The sequence below is a fragment of the Ustilago hordei genome (assembly GCF_900519145.1).
Source record: "Ustilago hordei strain Uho2 genome assembly, contig: UHO2_contig_02, whole genome shotgun sequence".
Lineage (NCBI taxonomy): Eukaryota > Fungi > Basidiomycota > Ustilaginomycetes > Ustilaginales > Ustilaginaceae > Ustilago > Ustilago hordei.
In genome coordinates, this window is record NW_024545252.1 from 12,287 (window position 1) to 29,905 (window position 17,619).

The 17,619-nt window shown below is 53.0% G+C and overlaps 8 protein-coding genes across 8 annotated transcripts; 6 read left to right on the forward strand and 2 right to left on the reverse strand.

The window, feature by feature from the left end:
• Window positions 1–1,317: 1,317 nt before the first annotated feature.
• Window positions 1,318–2,560, forward strand: UHO2_00753 (uncharacterized protein; the record flags this gene model as incomplete). The annotated part of the gene is made up of 2 exons (XM_041553221.1): window positions 1,318–1,372; window positions 1,476–2,560. 2 exons carry the CDS (start codon window positions 1,318–1,320, stop codon window positions 2,558–2,560), a joined length of 1,140 nt encoding a protein of 379 aa, XP_041409155.1.
• A 126-nt stretch (window positions 2,561–2,686) lies between these two features.
• UHO2_00754 (uncharacterized protein) lies at window positions 2,687–3,550 on the reverse strand (the record flags this gene model as incomplete). The annotated part of the gene is made up of 1 exon (XM_041553222.1): window positions 2,687–3,550. The coding sequence occupies one exon, from the start codon at window positions 3,548–3,550 to the stop codon at window positions 2,687–2,689; it is 864 nt and encodes a 287-aa protein (XP_041409156.1).
• Window positions 3,551–5,082: 1,532 nt separating this feature from the next.
• On the forward strand, window positions 5,083–7,684 carry UHO2_00755 (uncharacterized protein; the record flags this gene model as incomplete). Its single annotated transcript, XM_041553223.1, has 2 exons — window positions 5,083–7,307; window positions 7,465–7,684. The coding sequence occupies 2 exons, from the start codon at window positions 5,083–5,085 to the stop codon at window positions 7,682–7,684; spliced, it is 2,445 nt and encodes an 814-aa protein (XP_041409157.1).
• Window positions 7,685–8,677: 993 nt separating this feature from the next.
• UHO2_00756 (uncharacterized protein) lies at window positions 8,678–10,103 on the forward strand (the record flags this gene model as incomplete). The annotated part of the gene is made up of 3 exons (XM_041553224.1): window positions 8,678–9,525; window positions 9,628–9,950; window positions 10,036–10,103. The coding sequence occupies 3 exons, from the start codon at window positions 8,678–8,680 to the stop codon at window positions 10,101–10,103; spliced, it is 1,239 nt and encodes a 412-aa protein (XP_041409158.1).
• A 570-nt stretch (window positions 10,104–10,673) lies between these two features.
• UHO2_00757 (uncharacterized protein) lies at window positions 10,674–11,735 on the forward strand (the record flags this gene model as incomplete). Its single annotated transcript, XM_041553225.1, has 1 exon — window positions 10,674–11,735. The coding sequence occupies one exon, from the start codon at window positions 10,674–10,676 to the stop codon at window positions 11,733–11,735; it is 1,062 nt and encodes a 353-aa protein (XP_041409159.1).
• A 310-nt stretch (window positions 11,736–12,045) lies between these two features.
• On the forward strand, window positions 12,046–13,083 carry UHO2_00758 (uncharacterized protein; the record flags this gene model as incomplete). Its single annotated transcript, XM_041553226.1, has 1 exon — window positions 12,046–13,083. One exon carries the CDS (start codon window positions 12,046–12,048, stop codon window positions 13,081–13,083), a length of 1,038 nt encoding a protein of 345 aa, XP_041409160.1.
• Window positions 13,084–13,387: 304 nt separating this feature from the next.
• UHO2_00759 (uncharacterized protein) lies at window positions 13,388–14,785 on the reverse strand (the record flags this gene model as incomplete). Its single annotated transcript, XM_041553227.1, has 1 exon — window positions 13,388–14,785. One exon carries the CDS (start codon window positions 14,783–14,785, stop codon window positions 13,388–13,390), a length of 1,398 nt encoding a protein of 465 aa, XP_041409161.1.
• Window positions 14,786–16,312: 1,527 nt separating this feature from the next.
• Window positions 16,313–17,416, forward strand: UHO2_00760 (uncharacterized protein; the record flags this gene model as incomplete). Its single annotated transcript, XM_041553228.1, has 1 exon — window positions 16,313–17,416. One exon carries the CDS (start codon window positions 16,313–16,315, stop codon window positions 17,414–17,416), a length of 1,104 nt encoding a protein of 367 aa, XP_041409162.1.
• Window positions 17,417–17,619: the final 203 nt, after the last annotated feature.

The following is a 17,619-nucleotide window of genomic DNA, read 5'->3' on the forward strand; positions in this document are numbered from 1 at the left end:
GTGCTGTGTGAGTGTGTGTGTGTGTGCAGTTTGTGCGATAACGGAAAAAATGTTGGAAATGATGGGCGATGGATGGCAACAATTTCTTGCAACAGAGGCGGATGGTTATATAGAAGTGGAGGGCAAACGTGGGTGGGAGAGAGTTGCGTAAGAAATGAACTCCAAGCGAGCGGCTGAGCGTAGAAAACAAAGGCCAAGTCTGCCAAGTGATGCCGAAGAAAAAAAAAAAACGCAGAGATGCAGTGCAGTGCTGCGCCAGTGTAGGTTGGCATGACTGCCGCTGTGACGTTGAAGGCGTTGCTCGACTGCAGCAACAACAAAACAGCACCACCACCACAGGGGCCGGAAGAGCTGTTCGGTGGGCCAGGGCCAGGATCAGGGACCGAAAAAAGAGCAAGGCAGCAACACACTCACTCGGCTCAGGTGCATCGACGTCATTTTGACACTCCACGCACACACACACACACACACACACACACACACACGCGTTTTTGGCGCTCTGACTACGGTATCGCAATCGGGGGCTAAAATAAAAAATAAAAAATAAAAAATAAAAAAAATAAAAAATAGAAAAAGGCCTCTGCTCACTCCTGTTCGCGTTTCGCCCTCGCCCTCTCCTCATTCTCCGCCTTGTCTCTCTCTCTCTCTTCTGCCCTGTCTCTTTGCCTCTCGGATGGCATGCCGAAGCTGTGCTGCGCCTCAACACAGCATTGCTTCTCTGCTGTGCTTTGCTGATTTAGTAGCTTCTTTTTCTTCTTCTTCTTCTTCTCCCTCTTCTTCTGCCTCTTCTTCCAACTTTTTTTCTTCCCCCTTTTTTCTTCTGGTCGTGTTCTCTCGGCTCTTGCTTCCCGAAATTTGCAGCTTCAAAAAGAGTAATGTAATTCCCTCTCAACTGATCGCTGCCGGCAAAAGCCACTTGTCAAAAGTGCTAATGTTGTGATTGCCAAGTTCGCCATCGCGATTTGATCCGAACGAATGTCTGTCAGAGCGACGTTTTGGTCGTGCCTGGCTTGCCTGAACCCCTTTCTTTCAAGACCCATACCTGACCTGTTGCCATTCCTTCGAACAGCGTTCAATCAAATCCTTCGCCGCACAGCATCTGGACCCAAAGAAACGAGTTGTGGCGGTGGCGGTGGCTCAGACATCAACTGAGCAATTCGTGAATTGTGGAAGCTACTGGCTTTCTAAAGAGAGCTGTTGCAGGCCAAGCCAAGGCCAAGCCCTCCCTCCTCCTTTCTTTCGACTTCCTTGCTGTGGGAGATCGTCGACAGACAAAGGTGGACGAGGTCTCAGTATCGACTGACACTCGGTGCGACCATGTCACTCTTCAGCATCGACGCGATTGTTGTTTTGCTGAAATGGACCATCCTCAGTAAGTGCTTCTACCTTCGACATCAACAAGAAACAGCAGCCGCCGATTTGATTGCCGTCCCCGTCGCTGAACTGCAACCTTTGCTCTCTTCTGCTCCGCTCAGATCCACTCGTCAGCATCGCCTATCTGGTCGCCTTGGCTTGCGACTTGCACAGTTGCAAGACTGCCAATGAACAGCTCCGACAATGCATCCGCCTCGTCAGCAAGCTGCTTCCCACTCATGTGCCGCAAAGGCTCTGCACAGCCGCTGCTGCGACCACGGTGCTGTTCGGCTGGTGGCTTGTCGTATCCTCTCACATTTGGTACAATCGCGCCTATCTCTCGCCTATTCGCAAGAAAGAGTGGCAGAACGAGCTGGTTGTAATTACAGGTGGTGCTTCCGGTATCGGCTATCGTACAGCCATCCGCTTTGCGGCAAAAGGTGCTAAAGTCGTAGTTATCGACATACAGAAGCTATCCACCCTGCCAAATTCACAAAGTACCGAGGCGTCTGCACGGCCAAACATCTCGGCCTACATCTGTGACCTCGCCAACGACGATGCGCTGGCCAAAGTACTCAAATCGATCCTTGCCATTCACGGTGTGCCTACTGTGGTGATGAACAATGCCGGCCTCACGCATTCGCAGCCCATCACTTCCCTGTCGGCCGGTCAACTCTCGCGTCTTATCAACGTCAATCTCACCTCGCATCTGTGGATGCTCCAACATTTGCTTCCGAGCATGGTGCAACGCGCCAAGCAAGACGGTCGCGCAGGACACATTGTTTCGACGGCATCGGTCATGGGTCACACGGGCGTGTCGCAGATGATTGACTACTGTGCTTCCAAGCACGGCGTTGTCGGTCTGCACAAGGCATTGAGGTACGAGCTCGACTACTGTCATCGATGTCCACAGATCAGGACCACCCTGTTGGTGCTCGGCCATGTAAAAACACGGCTGTTTGATGGATTCAAAGTCAACCTGATAGCTCGCTTCCTCGGTCCTTCCGTTGAGCCAGATGACGTGGCCAAGAGGGTGGTATCTGCGGTGCAGAGCCGACGCGGAGGCACTATTGCGCTGCCGTGGTACGCAAACTGGTCCGAGTTATTTGCGCTTCTGCCCAGCTGGGCTACTGACTTTTCGCACTGGTTGCTAGGGTCCAATACGAGCATGGACGATATGATGAAAGCTCGTCAAAAGCAGCAATGACATTGTTCATTCCTGAAGCCCAATCGAGTTCTTACAGTACACCTTGAATTCGTTCGGCCTTGCGTGTGACATGCAGTGTGTCACCAGTTGTTCTGAATACGCTTGGAATGATGAGGTGGCGCTGATCTATCCGGTCTGACCCACGATCTCGTACCATGTCTTGCTTCCATATGTCTTTCTCACAAAGATGAAACGATTGAGCTGGTCAAAAAGGCGGTGTGCGGTCACAAAGACGGGTTCGTTGGAAGCCCTGCCCAGTGATACGCACTCTTTCCTTACGATTGTCGGTGCAGACGTCGATGAGCTGAGTGGCGTCGATTCGACGGCAAAAGGCAAGGTGATGGCCGCCCTCGTGAAGTGGAATCTCACCAAGAGATCCTCAAAGCGAACAGCATTGGACGGCGCAGCGGACGAGTGAAGGACTTTTCCGATCTCATCCTCCATGTAAGTCTGTGGTTGGAACCACTTGAAGAGGTCTCGGGAGACTTGACGTTGGTCAGACTCGATGTCGTCGTTGTTGAGGAGGAGTGAGGACTGCGATGCAAGATGACGCCGTTGAATGCGATACGAGATGTAGTGATCTAAGACGCGAGTCTCACGGCAGGGCTGGTCCAGAGAGCTGCTTTCGAGGTTGGTCGAGTAAACGGTAGCCTGAATTGCTTTCAGGTACTCGGCAAAGTACATTGGCCGCAATAGCGACATGGAGACCGAGTAGAGCAGTCGAGATACAAGCCTGATATTAGAAAGGACATCTAGCAGCGCTGCGGCTCGCTCCTCCTCTTGGTCCAAATCCTGCAGTGCTATGGTCTGAGCCGATCCTATCAGAGTTCTCAGGATGAGCTTCCAAGCAATGTAACGCGGAGCAATGTTCGTGTTCCTGTGTGATTCTTGCCTCGAACTCAGCTGGACATGATCGTCGGACGTGCTGTCAAGATACGATGGTGGTGCCAAGAGCGTTGGTATCTCCTCGAAGTTGGCTTTGAGACCCATATTGGCTCTGTTGGTTGGGATCCGCCTTGACAGATATGAAGGTGGTGACGCTTTGAATGTGAGTTCGTCTATGGTCGCCAATCCATCTGAAGGTCTAGTAAGCAAGGCGATATGGAGCAAATGACGATGGAGGGCCAGCAACTCTGCCAGTCAGGCTGGCTTACGTGAAGTAGTGATGATCATGACGAACGGAGAAAGCCAAGGCTGTGCGGCTGTCTGTATGAAAACAAAAGACCGGCAGATTCATTGCGGCTTGTGTGGAGGCTTTTCCTGTGGAAGTCTCCGTGCGGGGCCTCGTCAGAAGCGAGCAGCTGCTCAGGCTTTCTTTTCTGTGCTTGAGGAAGGCTGGCTTGTCGCTCATATCGATGTCGCTTGAACCGTTTGTCCTTGGCTTTTGTCCTTCCGACTCTTCCCGACTTGAGAGTGACCATACCGAAGTTGGTGATACTGGATCCGACGCTCTGCTGCTCCCTATCTTGACGACGAGCAAGATACTTGTACGGCAATTAAATCGCGACCACGCAGAGATAAGCGCTTGCGTGGACATTGCTGCTCGCTCTTTTGTCTGTCGTCATCTTTGCAATCCGTGATGTGTAGACATGATCGACTTGTCGCAGCTCAACGTGCTCATCCTACTGCCAGCTGATACTGCAAGAGGAATGCTGTCTCACCACCTATATCAGTGTTCCGCTGTCAAAGAAGTCTATCGACCCGTTGCCCGTATCTCAGAGGCACACCCGCCACACAAAACACACACACAACAGGGTCCAGCTCGTCAAGCGGAAACAAGACTCGATTCCAGCGCGGGGTCTCAGACAATTAATTTATATATATATATATATATATATATATATTTTGCGGCTTTTATGCCTCTGATGCTCCAATTTCCGAGGCAACTTCACAGAAAAGAGCTGAGGGACGGGGAGAGAGAGAGAGAGAGGGAGAGAGCAGCTTACACCTGCACACCTGCCACCAACCCGGCTGCTCGCTCGACCTCGAACTGGACCTGGGACCCCGCGTGGAATGCGAGTGAGTGACTTTGGCCGCGAAAGTGCCCGCTTCGTGTGCTTGCTTGTAATGCCATGTTGCGACTTTGATCACGACTGCCATCAACCGACTTTCGCTAACACGCTTCGAAAGCACTCTCGGATCCCACGTTGAGCATCATCATCATCGGCGACGACACCGATACTGGCTGAGATCGCCTTCGCTTTCACCTTTTCTGCTGTCGTCCTTCGAAAGCCACGACGACCTCTTGCGCTGTTGTTGTCACGCCGCCTCACAGCACATTTTTCCGGAGGGTCGCTTTAACTGCGCCCGTTCACACACACACACACACACACACACACACACACGACACACACGACACACACGACACACACGACACACACGACACACCCGACTTCTCCCTTGACAAAGAGGATCCGACTTCTACCGTCGTATAGCTGCCTAGTCTCTAACCAACTCTGTCCATTCATCTTCGCTGCGGTCGCAACAGTTACAGCAGGAATGTTCTACATTGCTCTAGCATTATGACCGCCCGCAAATCAGCGTCGACATCTACGCCGACAAAACGCGTAGAGGCAGACTCGACAACGCCTTCCCCCACGCAGTCTCCTGGGCAGATCGACAGAGGAGACTTGCCAGAGATTGCTCGCTCAACAGCTGGCAGTGATGTTGCGGATCGGGACCAGTCGACTTCACCGACAGTCCACAGGGACAAGAGGCACCGCTTCGACGATTCTACATCGGCGGCCACCACCACTTTTGCCGATGCGCGACCAGGACCATTCAAGGGCACCAAGCGCAAAGCAAAATACATCCCCAATCGCGTCAAGCGCTATCATGAAAGGTCGCTCGCCGGTTGTCTCACTTGTCGTAAACGTCGAGTCAAATGCGACGAGGTCAGACCTGTTTGTCGGAGATGCTCAACTGGCGATAGAGAGTGCATTTATGCCGAATCATCCGCATCATCCAGCTCGAGTCAAGCCGTCCAAACAAGTCAACCTTCCGCGCTTACAAGCTCCTCGGCAGGCAGCAGCTCGCCAACCTTACCCGGAATTCAAGTCTCTTCGCTCCTCCATCCTTCACAGCCAGCCGAAGCACTCGATGCCGCCGGGAGCGCCAGTGGGCTTGCTTCACAGTTGTCCCCTCCTGAAGGCCTCGGCGCTGCCCTCTTCTCTCGTCACTATGGACCGTTTATCTCCACCTCACCGCAGTCGCCTTTGGACGAACACGCCGCGAATTCGTCGCATCCACACGCATACGATCGCACCCGAGCATCTACCAGCACACATCACGATCGCTACCGCACTGCAAATGACTCCAGCTACCAATCCGATCCTGCAAGACATGCCTCCTCTCAATACGACCACCATCGACCACAGTCGCATTATCACTTCTACCGCGGCTCCTTCGCCTCCTCCTCCATCGACATCTCTAAAGTCAAACTCCCCGAACTGCCACCAGGTCTTGGCTTCGACCACCTTGATGCCTACTTTCCAACCTATGAGCAACAATGTCTCTTTCGTCACTATATTCTTGAGGTAGCGCCACAACTATGCGTTATCAGCATACCGCTCTCAGACAATCGATGGATTCGATATCATGCCACGTTCGCCGTACGTCATCCTCACGGCACAAACGGATATGAAGACGCTCTCCGTTCAGCTCTCCTCAGTATGGCCAGTCTCGACATTGGACACAAGCTTTCCCAAGCGCCCATTCCCGATTTGTTCCCGGCAGTTGCGTCGCGACCCGAGGATCCGTCACCCATCTCCGAAAAGCATGACCACAGCACCAGCCGTCAGACAGGACCACCGCTGACCAACATTGGCCAGTATCAAGGTCGTAAGCATGGCGAATACAATGTTGCGTCCAGTATGGCCGGCCTAACTGACCCAATCAATGATCCGGGCACCAAGAGCATCATGTCCAACGTTTTACTTGAACTGAGCAATTTACGTCGAGAAGAGTCTCTCCGCTTGCTACGAACCACTCTCAAAGAGAGGCCTGCCCCGCTGGATCGCAGCAACGCCGCCATTATGCTTGCTACCGTTCTCGGCTTGGCGACCCGCGACAGGTTGGCTGCACAGCAAGACTGGCAAGACGCACTGCACATCGCTTCCCGTGCCATTGCCGAGTTGGGAGGACCTGCAGCCTTTGTCGACCAATCCGACCCCTCCAGTCTCTTTCTCATCGAGCAGATAGCATGCTTCGATGCGCTTAGCTCGCTCACCTCGGACGACTACACGCTGTTCTTACAGCCCTGGGATGACTGGTGGTATGCCTTGATGGACTCTCCCAGAAGCATCAAAGAAGACAGCGTTCTCCAGACCTTCGGACTGCATCGAGGCATGATCGACATGCTGGCGAGGATGACCAGGGTTGAAGCAACGCGCAGAGAGCTGCAGGAAAGGACAAGCGTTACCATCATCCTTTCGGAGACAGTGGGTGGCGGGTCGCCCCCTGCCCTACCACCAGAGTACGAGGAAACCAGATTGTGGCTAGAGTCGACAGCACGAGCATTGGTAGCTGAGATCCCAATCTGGGCCAAGATGCCTTTTCCAGCAGAAGCGACGCGAACGCTGCAAACTTTGTTGCCGGTCATTATGAACCATCTCTACGTCGCCGCCGCAGAGCTGTACATCCATTCGGTCATCTTCTCAAAACCAGCGGACCACCCTTGCTTTGCCGAGCCTACTGCCGTCGTGCTCAATCGGTCGGAAGAAGCCATCCAAGCAGGCATCACCAAAGGGTAAGTATCCGTCCTTGCTTTACCTCCGCTCCAACTGCTTTTTTTCTTTTCTTTTTTTTTTTTTTTTTTTTTTTTTTTTTTTTTTTTTTTTTTTTTTCTTCCCGCCGCTGACACATTACCATTCCTGCACTCGAAACCCATGTAATGCTCTTCACAGGCTTGTCCTCCCCCTCTCGTTCGCGGCCTTCTCTGCACGGCATCAAGACCGCGACCGAATCCGAGCAATGTTTCATGAACTGCGTCCTTACTACAAGTTTGACCTGGAACGTATGGAGAAGCTCAACGAGCATCTTTGGAGCCTCGTCGACAGTGGCTTGACGCCAACTGACTGGGGGCTCTTTCTCAAAAGCGTTGGCTGTTTCAATTGGGCTTTCTGAGGCATCTGCCGCTTCCTCTTAGTCTGTAACATCAAGGTATTGCCGATCTTGTTAGGCATGCAATTGTATTGGTATCGTTATTGATCGTGTTGATCAGCTCCATATCTGGTCATTCGTGAAGTGTGACACGAAAGAGCTGCGCATTGTGTGTTCGGGTTGATGCAAGAGGCAATGGTGATGCACTGAAGAGTGTCACAGTAAGTGGCAAGGCATATTGCAGCGACCACCAAGCCAATGTTGAAAAGTGAAGACGTTTGGGTCCCGATAACTGGTGATCGGGGAGAGTCTAAGTACGATGTCACTGCTGGTTTAGACAGAAACATATATACTCAATTGACTAAGTGAACGTGGTGAGAACCTGGTGTTCTCAGCTTGATATATATACATCTGTGAGGCTCATACCGAACGTGGGTGCTTTCTACTTAATGACGATGTCTGACAACGAGCGGGAACAGGTTGTACCCGATCCCTGGCGAGATTGTCTCTGCCTGATCTCCGATCAGATCTGCTACGCCCGATCTCTCTCGCATCGTCTCATGTCAGCTTGCATCACCGTGTTGGAGTGTTTATTTTCAGCAGCCAAACGCCGGCTGGAAACGCCGCGTGGAAAAGGTTCACAAGAAGAAAGTCAAACCTTCCAGCTCATCTTTGCCGAAAACCGAGTTCAGGGTTCAGTATAATGTTACGTGTGACCCTTGGACCCTCTTTTCAACTTGGTCCGGGCTCAACAGTTCCTTACAATCTTCATCTACCTCTTCCTTTCCCACGGGCCTCTGCAAGACCATACATATAACGACAGCGATCCCAGCAGCGCCCCTAGTGCACCTCACGCTTCGGCATCTCCCTTTACCCCCTGCTGCCCTCCGCTGTGCGAGAGCGAATCCACCGGCCACGTCTACGACACGGCTTCGAGTTGGCTCTGAGAGATCGGTGAGGAACGAAGGCTGAACACGTCACAGACTCTTTCGGAGTTTCAGCACAACAACAGAGAACATGAAGCCGTTGAAATCCAGCTGTTCGAAGGCAGGGCGTGGACGTGGAATGTCTTGGCTTCTTTTGCTGTCCATCATCTCCTTCATATGGATGGCCGCTCTTGTTGCTGCCGCCAAGGATTACTACAAGGTACTAGGTGTCGATAAGACAGCCTCCGAACGTGACATCAAGCGTGCCTATCGCAAGCGTGCGCAAAAAATTCACCCAGACAAGCATCCCGACAAGCACGCCGAGTTCCTGGAGCTCAGTGATGCTTATCAAACTCTCAGTGATGCAGAGACACGGAAGATCTACGACCGATACGGCGTCGAAGGTGTCAAGAAGCACCAGACACGGAAAGACAACGCGAATCAGCACCAGCAGGATCCTTTCGACATCTTCTCGCGTTTCTTCGGCGGCGGAGGCGGCGGCGGAGGAGGCGTGCGGAAAGGACCCAGCAAAGGTTTCGACGTAGATGTAGACATCGAAGACTTCTACCGCGGCAGGACGTTCACGATCGAGTATGAGCGGAATGTGGTCTGCTCGCATTGCGATGGAAGCGGTGCTGAGTCGCCCGGCGACATTCACACTTGTGATGCATGCGATGGGCGTGGAGTCAGGATTGTCAGGCAGCAGATCATGCCAGGATTCATTACGAACGCACAAATGACGTGCGATCGATGCGGAGGTGCAGGCTCTGTGATTGCACACAGATGCTCCAAGTGCCACGGTCAGAAGATCGTTCAAGAGGCGGCCTCGCTTGAAGTTGATGTTGAGAGGGGTGCAGAAGAAGGAGTCGAGGTGGTGATTGAAGGAGAAGCAGACGAAGCGCCAGACTACGAAGCTGGAGATGTGATCGTCAAGATCAGGTAAGCCTCATACTGACTCAATCTCGAAGCCCAAAGGCGTGGTAGCAACGCAGTACGTATACTAATCTAAGCCCTCGTCATTTCGAATGCACCGCGATACAGCTCGAGACGATCGAAAGGCCAATTCCGACGAGCAGGTACATCGCTCTACAAAAGCCTGCCGATTTCGCTTTCGGAAGCACTGCTAGGCTTTGAACGTAATCTCACCCACATGGACGGCCGTACAATCACAATCAAGCGTGATGGCGTTACTCAACCCGGCTTCGTCTCCGTAATCGACCATGAAGGTATGCCAGTACACGGGACATCGGTTTCTGATCCAGCCGAAGATGATGTCCGCGCTGGACGCGACATGCTCTTCGGCAAGCTGTATCTCGAATGGCAGCTTGTCTTGCCCGAGAAGGTTGATCCGGCACTGCGAAAAGGTATGTTCGGTCGCTGAAACTGGTAGCCGGTGTCTGACGAGAAGATAGTTCGCTGACCTCAGCCTGGCTTTGTTTTGCATGACAGTCTTGGAAAACGCTTCGGGACGAGCAAATCATGCTGATGCTGCAGCCTCTGGACATGAGGAACTGTGATTGTTTGTCGCAGTGACTCAATCAGGATGCAATCAGCCATGACCGCAATACATATAGAGGCTTACCTGTTTCCCTTCTCAAAGATGTGTCGATCTGTTTGTTTGACATGGTGATGCAAGAACTGTTTTGTGGAGGAGTTGAGTATGCCCGTAATGATTCGCAGCGATAGGGATGAGGCATATGATGCGAGACCAACCATAGCCTGCTTCCAAGCTTGCAAAGTGTGCTTGTGTGACCGAGCTTCCGATGATCCACGCGTGAAGCGGCGCTTCGGCCAATTTCGTACCGCCATTTTGAGCAAAGAAAAATTGGGACCGAACTGCCGCTTTCCGCTCTCCGCTTTCCGGCTTCTCAAGCAAAGCTTCCTTCCTTCCGAAAAGTGGAGTGGGTGGGGGAAGGTCGGATCAAGGGACCATCTATCCAAGCTTCTTCATACTCCATTCTTGAGCAGCACCGCACAGGCACACTTCTTGCCGACCCTCAGAAGACATATAAGGGCAGATCCTTTCGGCGCAAGTTTCCCTCCTTCCTCTCCCAATCTTCGCACAGGAGCGGCATTCAAAGGGAAAAATGGTTCGATCGACAAGGATGCTAAGCCAAGCGGCACGGGCTCTCATACGTTCGCCTCACCCCACGCTCTCGCTCTCGCCCGCTGTTCGATCCGCATTGTCACCTGCGACGAGAGCACCTCTCGTTGCGCTCGAGTCCACCATCATCACGCACGGGCTGCCCTATCCGTACAACCTGGAAGTGGCACAAGAGCTCGAGCAGACGGTTGTCGACCATGGCGCTGTGCCAGCTACCATTGCGCTTCTCGAAGGGAAGCCTCTGGTCGGACTTGATCAGCAGCAGCTCGAAAGACTGGCACAATGCGCCATTGACCCGAGCAAGAATCAGGCAATCAAGGCAAGTCGTCGTGATATTGCACATGTGCTAGCCAAAGGCAAGGGCACCATTGGCGGTACGACTGTGAGCGGAACGATGGTACTGGCACACATGGCCGGCATCCCCATCTTTGCCACCGGCGGAATCGGTGGTGTGCACCGCGGTGCTGAGTCTACCATGGACATTTCAGCCGACTTGACCGAGCTAGGTCGCACAGCTGTTGCCGTCTTCTGCTCTGGACCCAAATCGATCCTCGATATCCCACGGACCTTGGAAGTTCTCGAAACATATGGCGTCTTGGTCACCACCTTCAACTCTAGCGGCGAATTCCCTGCTTTCTACACCTCCAACTCGGGCCTCCACGTGCCCTTCGCTGGCAGCGACGCTCAAGCAGCCTTCTCCATCTTTGCCAACGCCCAACTCGGCATTCAGAGCGGTCAAGTCTTTGCCAACCCCATTCCTGCCGAGTGGAACGAAGTCGGCCAAAAGATTCAGCAAAGTGTCGAGCAAGCGGTACGCGAATCAATCGAGCAAGGAATTGACAAAAGGGGCAAAGAGGTTACCCCATGGCTGCTCAAGAGGCTGGCAGAATTGATACCGGAGAGCAAAGAGAGCAACAGGGCGCTCGTGGTGAACAATGCAAAGAAGGCGGCGCAGGTCGCTGTAGAACTCGATCGGATCGAGAAGGAGGTAGAGCAGGCAGGCAACACTCACGCCCTTGGTGGAGTCCAATCGACGGTGAGTTGAACGTACTTGCTCCCTACTTTGACTCAGCCACAAACACAACACAGCTACAATGTACATATGCACAGGCGCAAGTTTATCCGACCGGAACATACATGACTGCTAAAAGTGTGAAAAGTGTTGGTGCTGAAACTCTTCTATTTGCCTTGCTCCTTTCTACCAGGCTCCGGTGGGTAAAACAAGTATTTTGATCTTTGGCGCAGCAGCGGTAGACATCACTTCGCAAACAAGATCTGCTGGCAACTCATCAAGCTTTGCTGCCACCACCTATCCAGGCCGCGTAACTGTAACCCTTGGCGGCGTGGCGCGCAACATGGCCGAGACCGCCACGCGCGTTCTCTCGCTCCACTCCGCTTCATCATCAGATTTGCGTTCCCCGGTGAAGCTAGTCTCTCCTCACGGGGATGACGACTTTGGCTTACTCCTCAAGAACGGAATGGAGCAGGCAGGGATGCGCACCGATGGTCTCTTTGTTCCCGGGGGTCCAAGGAATGGCGGGGAGCGAAGGACAGCCGTCTGCTCGCTGTTGCTGGACGATGCAGGCGACCTGATCTCGGGTGTTGCTGACATGGACATTGGTCAAGCAGCTCTTGTTCCATCATCAATGTCGGGCGGTCTTGAGGCGATGCTGCAAAAGGAAAGGCCAGGCATGGTCGTGTTCGATGGCAACATTGGAGCGAAACAGACGAGCGAGCTCTTGGCCGCTTGCGAGTCATACAATACGAAGAGCAGCACCAGAGACGGGAGCAGCAGGATATTGACGTCATTCGAGCCAACCAGCGTGAGCAAGTCTACTGCCATTCTTTCGCATTATGCCAAGTCGAAGGGTGCAAAGCGCAACGAGCCGATCAGTTTTGCGACACCGAATGCCGTCGAGCTGCAAGAGATTCATTCCAAAGCCGTCGAAATTGGCATCGTCGCACCAACTGCTGGCCAAGCGTCAGCGACCCCCATATTGAATTTTTTGCCATCGGTATTGGATCCTTTAACAGTTGCCAAAGCGTGCTCTTTGGTTCAAGCAGGCATTTTCTCCACCATCCTACTGAAAGTGGGTCGCCATGGCGTCGTCACAATTGACGCCAGTAGGGTACAACACCATCCGATCCCGGCAGGTGAGGTCCGGTTTGTCAACACAACGGGCTGCGGGGATAGCTTCGCTGGTGCATTCGCAGCTACAATCTCACATCTGCTATCCAAACGTGAAGTTGAGGCTGTGAAGCCAGGTAAGCCAGCCTGGCATGTCATGATTGACAAAGCGGTCAACGTGGGACAGTTGGCGGCAAGAAAGACGCTGGCGTCAACCCAAGCCGTTGGCGAAGGGATGCACTTGCTTCTCGACGACATAATCTGACCACACGCCGGCAGAATGATGTAGAAGAATACTGTCCATTTACTGACGGATCGCTACACGGCGGAGCATGACGACAGCCAAACTAATAAGAGAGAATGCGACAAAGGGGCAAGACGATGCGGATAATTACAAGAGTGACGAGTGAGAGCGGGTATGGTGCCGGACCGCGATGCGTGTCCAAGGCATGAAAAGTAGTCCGCGAACGAGGCGAATGAATGTCCGTGTTGTGAGGTTAGAGTCAACCGTGAGAAGTGAGCATACTAGCTCCAAAAGTCAATAGACATCAGGAGGAGGGCTGAGGAGATCAAGCGTAGACTTCCTCCACGAGTTTATCGAGTCCAGCCCGAGCGCGTTGTGCGTGCGAGACGGGCACATCCTCTCCTTCGTCCGACAGGCTGCTGTTGAAGACTTCGATGCTCCAAGCACCCGTATACCCCGCCTGCTTCACGGCCGCGTGTACAAACTCCTTCACCGGCAGAAACGCGCCTCCCTTGTACTCGCATGGGAAGAGCCTGTTACCCCTCGACCAGATCATTCTCGCCGGTCGGGGCTCGTCAGGGTTTGGGGAGGGAGCTAAGGGCTGCGCCATCTTACGTGCATCACCGATCTGAAGGAAGAAGATCTTTTCTGTAGGCACTGTGGAAAGGGCATCAATCGACTTCATGACTTCTGCGTAAGGATCTGGATACCTGTCCGTGATTCCGGTCGCAGTGCATGGATCGGCGTACTCGCGCGCGAGAGTATTGAAAGAATCGAGGATGAGTCCAACATTGTCTCTGTCTGCGTACTTAACTGCCTGCCACGCTCGAGACCACACATCAACGTGAGCACCCCATGATAGTGCCTCGTAACCGATGCGGATGGGTTTAGCTTCTCGTCCGGCTAGTCTCTCGGCGCCAGAGCGATACGAAGGTGCCAAAATGAGACCAAATTGCTGGGCAAAGTGAGCGAGCTGAGCGAGATCATCGCCGATGCGTTCGATGTTCCCAACAGTGATGGGGTGTTGCTGATTATTAGAGCAGATGAGGAGGAGGTCGGTGCCAAGAGCACGCATTACCTCGAAGCGAGAACGAGCTCGACGCAGAGCAAGGAGCTGGTCTTCAGATTTGGCCCAGCCTTCAAAGTCACGCAGAGGCTGCAAGCTATAGATGCGCAGTCGGAGCGCTTCGCAATACGAAGCAATGTATGAAGCTGCTGCAAGTTCCTGGCGATATGTGGTGGCGGTGCAAATGCCAAAAGCGTTGTAGGTCATGGGAAGACCATCGAGACCAATTACGAGTTCGCCGTTCTGATCGCGCACAAGCAGATCGTCGTCGAGACCTGCAACAGCGGAATATGACTTGCCGGACGCTTTGCCAGACCGATATGACGTAGCGCTGGTGTTTGATGACGAGTCGGTGCTAACGGCCGACGACTCTGAGAAGCGCCTATTAAAGTTCATGGGAGAGTCGGGTGGGGTGAGCGCAAAGGCATTGGAGTGCTGGCTGCTCTGCGAACGAGCAGCATCACCTCGAGCTTGGATCTGCTGGAACTCTTCCGAGTTAGCAAAGGCGTCAAGGTCATCCTGGAAAAGCTCGATACCGTCAAAGCCAGCATCAGCGATGGCACGAAGCTTGGCCAGAAGTGAATGACCGGCAATGTTGGTGCCGACCGAGTGTGTGAAGATGGAGTATGGGTGTGGGCGTGTATATGACGACGTCATAGTGATCGCTGTATGGCAGGTGGTGACAAAAGTGCGCAGTGTGATGGGAAGATGATCTGAGCAGGAACAGATCACGACTTTAGCGCGCTAGAAATGGTGTTCGGCTTGTATGCGCTTGTGATTGAATCGAGGATGTCGCTGTCTCAATAGTCGTTAGTGATGGTGCAAGAGGTCGTGTTGGTTGGAATTGGATGATAAGCAACCAAAATTTCTGCGTTTGTGGATCCGAGGACTGAAGAACGAGAGCAGGTACCCATGTTTGGACGATCTGAGGATTCGAGACAAGATTTGCACCTTGTTCCAAGAGGTGACCCGTTCAGCAGCGTACGAGGCAGACAACAGGGTGCTCTTGCCTCTCTGGAATGCTGGCGTACATCCTGAAGCCCAAAAGCGCGTTAACGAAGGTCAACCAGCGATTGTGGACTGGCCATCCCCATACGGACCAGCCATCGAGTATAACGCTGTGCAGCACATGGAATTGGATTATGTCCAGTCTGTCACGAGGGCTTCAGGCGGCACACCGGTGGAAGGTCGCGATCTCGGTTTCGATTGAGTGTTTCTCGTCACTGTGTCTCCATCATGCGTGGCGTTGTCATTTATTTCATTTGCCAACTTCGCCTCGCCTACCATGCCACTCGATAGCGACGGAACGGGCGAGACAAGGCACGGACCGTCTCATTTCGATAGCGACGGAACGGGCGAAACAAGGCACAGACCGACAGCCTCTCATTTCGATACCACACGGAAACTACAGTATAGTCTCACTCACAAGAGCTCATAGTGATCATCGCTTGTCCACGCGCACAAACAGGTCAGATTGTGGTTGCATCTGCCAATCATGGCCAAAGATAGCAGCAGCAGCCGAGATGCTGTTGAAAAATGCAAGCGCACTTTGGTTGGATAGTGAAAATGCGGCGCATTCTGACGTGCGATGCTTCGGAAAAGCGACGTTGCAATGATTCGCTAAACCCTTCCCGCTTTTTTTCTTTCCTTTTTTTTCTTTTTCTTTTTCTTCCTTTTTTTCCTCCCTCGACTCTTAACATGACCAACTGCCAGTCCGCAAAGCGGCCCGCGTTCGGCTGCTATCAGCCCTGGTCGGCGAACTCCTGTTGAGACCTTGCGTCAGCTCTATTGGTCGCCTGACAGTCGATCATCCGAACCTCGCTCATTCCTTTTTGCGAGGCAGCTTCAGCCACTTTGAGGCGACGAGCATCAGTCGAGTGGAAGTCAGTTCGCGCGGACAAAAGCTTTTTCAAACTCTTTTCGCATTAGTCAGGTACAAATCGCCGATAGTATTCCCGATTTCACTCCGTGATCCGAACTTTTGTCCAACTTCAACCAAAATTTCTACAGATCAAGGCCGTCAAGAAGAAAAATTCCACAAGGACCCTTTCTTCGCAGACTGTGGCACAGAATTCTAGCGCTCAAGTTCGCTCATCCTTACCTCGGACTTCCTTTCCTCCCAACACCTATACCCTTATACCATCATCACTTTCGATCGAGCATCCGCTGCCTTTGTTGAACAGTATGGCTGCTACTTTCATTGGCTTCTTCGGCCTCAAGCTCGTCCCTGGCAAGGTCCACCGTATGGACGTCTCGCGTGACTTCAAGATCACCAACGTCTCCTACGCCGAGCAGCCCAAGAGCGGCACCAAAACCCTCGTCAAGATCCACTACACTCACGTGCCCGGCTTCGAAGATGAGTACGACGAGGATGAGGAGGAGGAGGCTAAGGATGCTGAGGACGAGGTCAAAGTTGAGGAGAAGGTCTACACTCTTTGCAGCCTTAACGCCGCTAACAAGGACCACGCCGTTGTAGACCTCCAGTTCTGCCAGGAAGAGCTCATTGGCTTCTCCATCACTGGCGATACTCCTGTCGATCTCGTCGGTAACTATGTTGCTCCCCCCGATTACTACGATCAGGAACCTTCGGATGACGAGCTTTACTCGAGCGACGAGGATGACGAGGACAACATGTATGGCCTTGACTCGGACGAATTCGATGAGGACGACGACGAGGATGACGAGGACATGGAGGAGGATCCTGATCGCTTTGAGGAGCTCGTTGAGTCGTCCACTTCCAAGCCCAAGAAGGCCATTGAGGCTCCCGCCCCTGTCAAGTCCAAGAAGCGCGCCGCTGACAAACCAATCAAGGAAACCTCTGCCAAGAAGCTCAAGGCTGATGCTGCAACCGCTTCCGCTACCTCCACTCCTACCAAGGTCGAGAAGCAGACAAAGAGCCCCAAGGAAACCAAGCCCAAGACCGAGACTGTCGAGAAGCCCACCTCCAAGATGACCACCACCAAGCTCCCCTCTGGTCTCGTCATTGAGGAGAAGAGTCAAGGAACTGGCCCAGCTTGCAAGCCCGGACAGAAGGTCGGCATGCGCTACGTCGGCAAGCTCACCAACGGAAAAATCTTCGATCAGTGCACCACCGGCAAGCCCTTCTACTTCAAGCTCGGCAAGGGCGAAGTTATCAAGGGATGGGACGAGGGTGTCAAGGGCATGAAGGTTGGTGCTGAGCGTCGTCTCACTTGCCCGCCCAAGCTTGCCTACGGAAACCAGAAACTTCCTGGCCTTCCCGCCAACTCGACTCTCATCTTTGACGTCAAGCTTGTCGAGATCAAGTAAAGCACAGTCAATCAAGCTCCACAAAAAGCTTTCCCTCACAAGCATTCTTTGTCCCTGTCGCTACATTGTACTCTATTTCACTTCGCAAAAATCTTACACGTCAAGATAGATTCGCGCGTTTCACTGCCTCGTGACGATACCTTTGGTGTTTGTTACATTGCAACGATGTGATGTACGTTGTTTGGAAAGTTTGTCTCGCATCA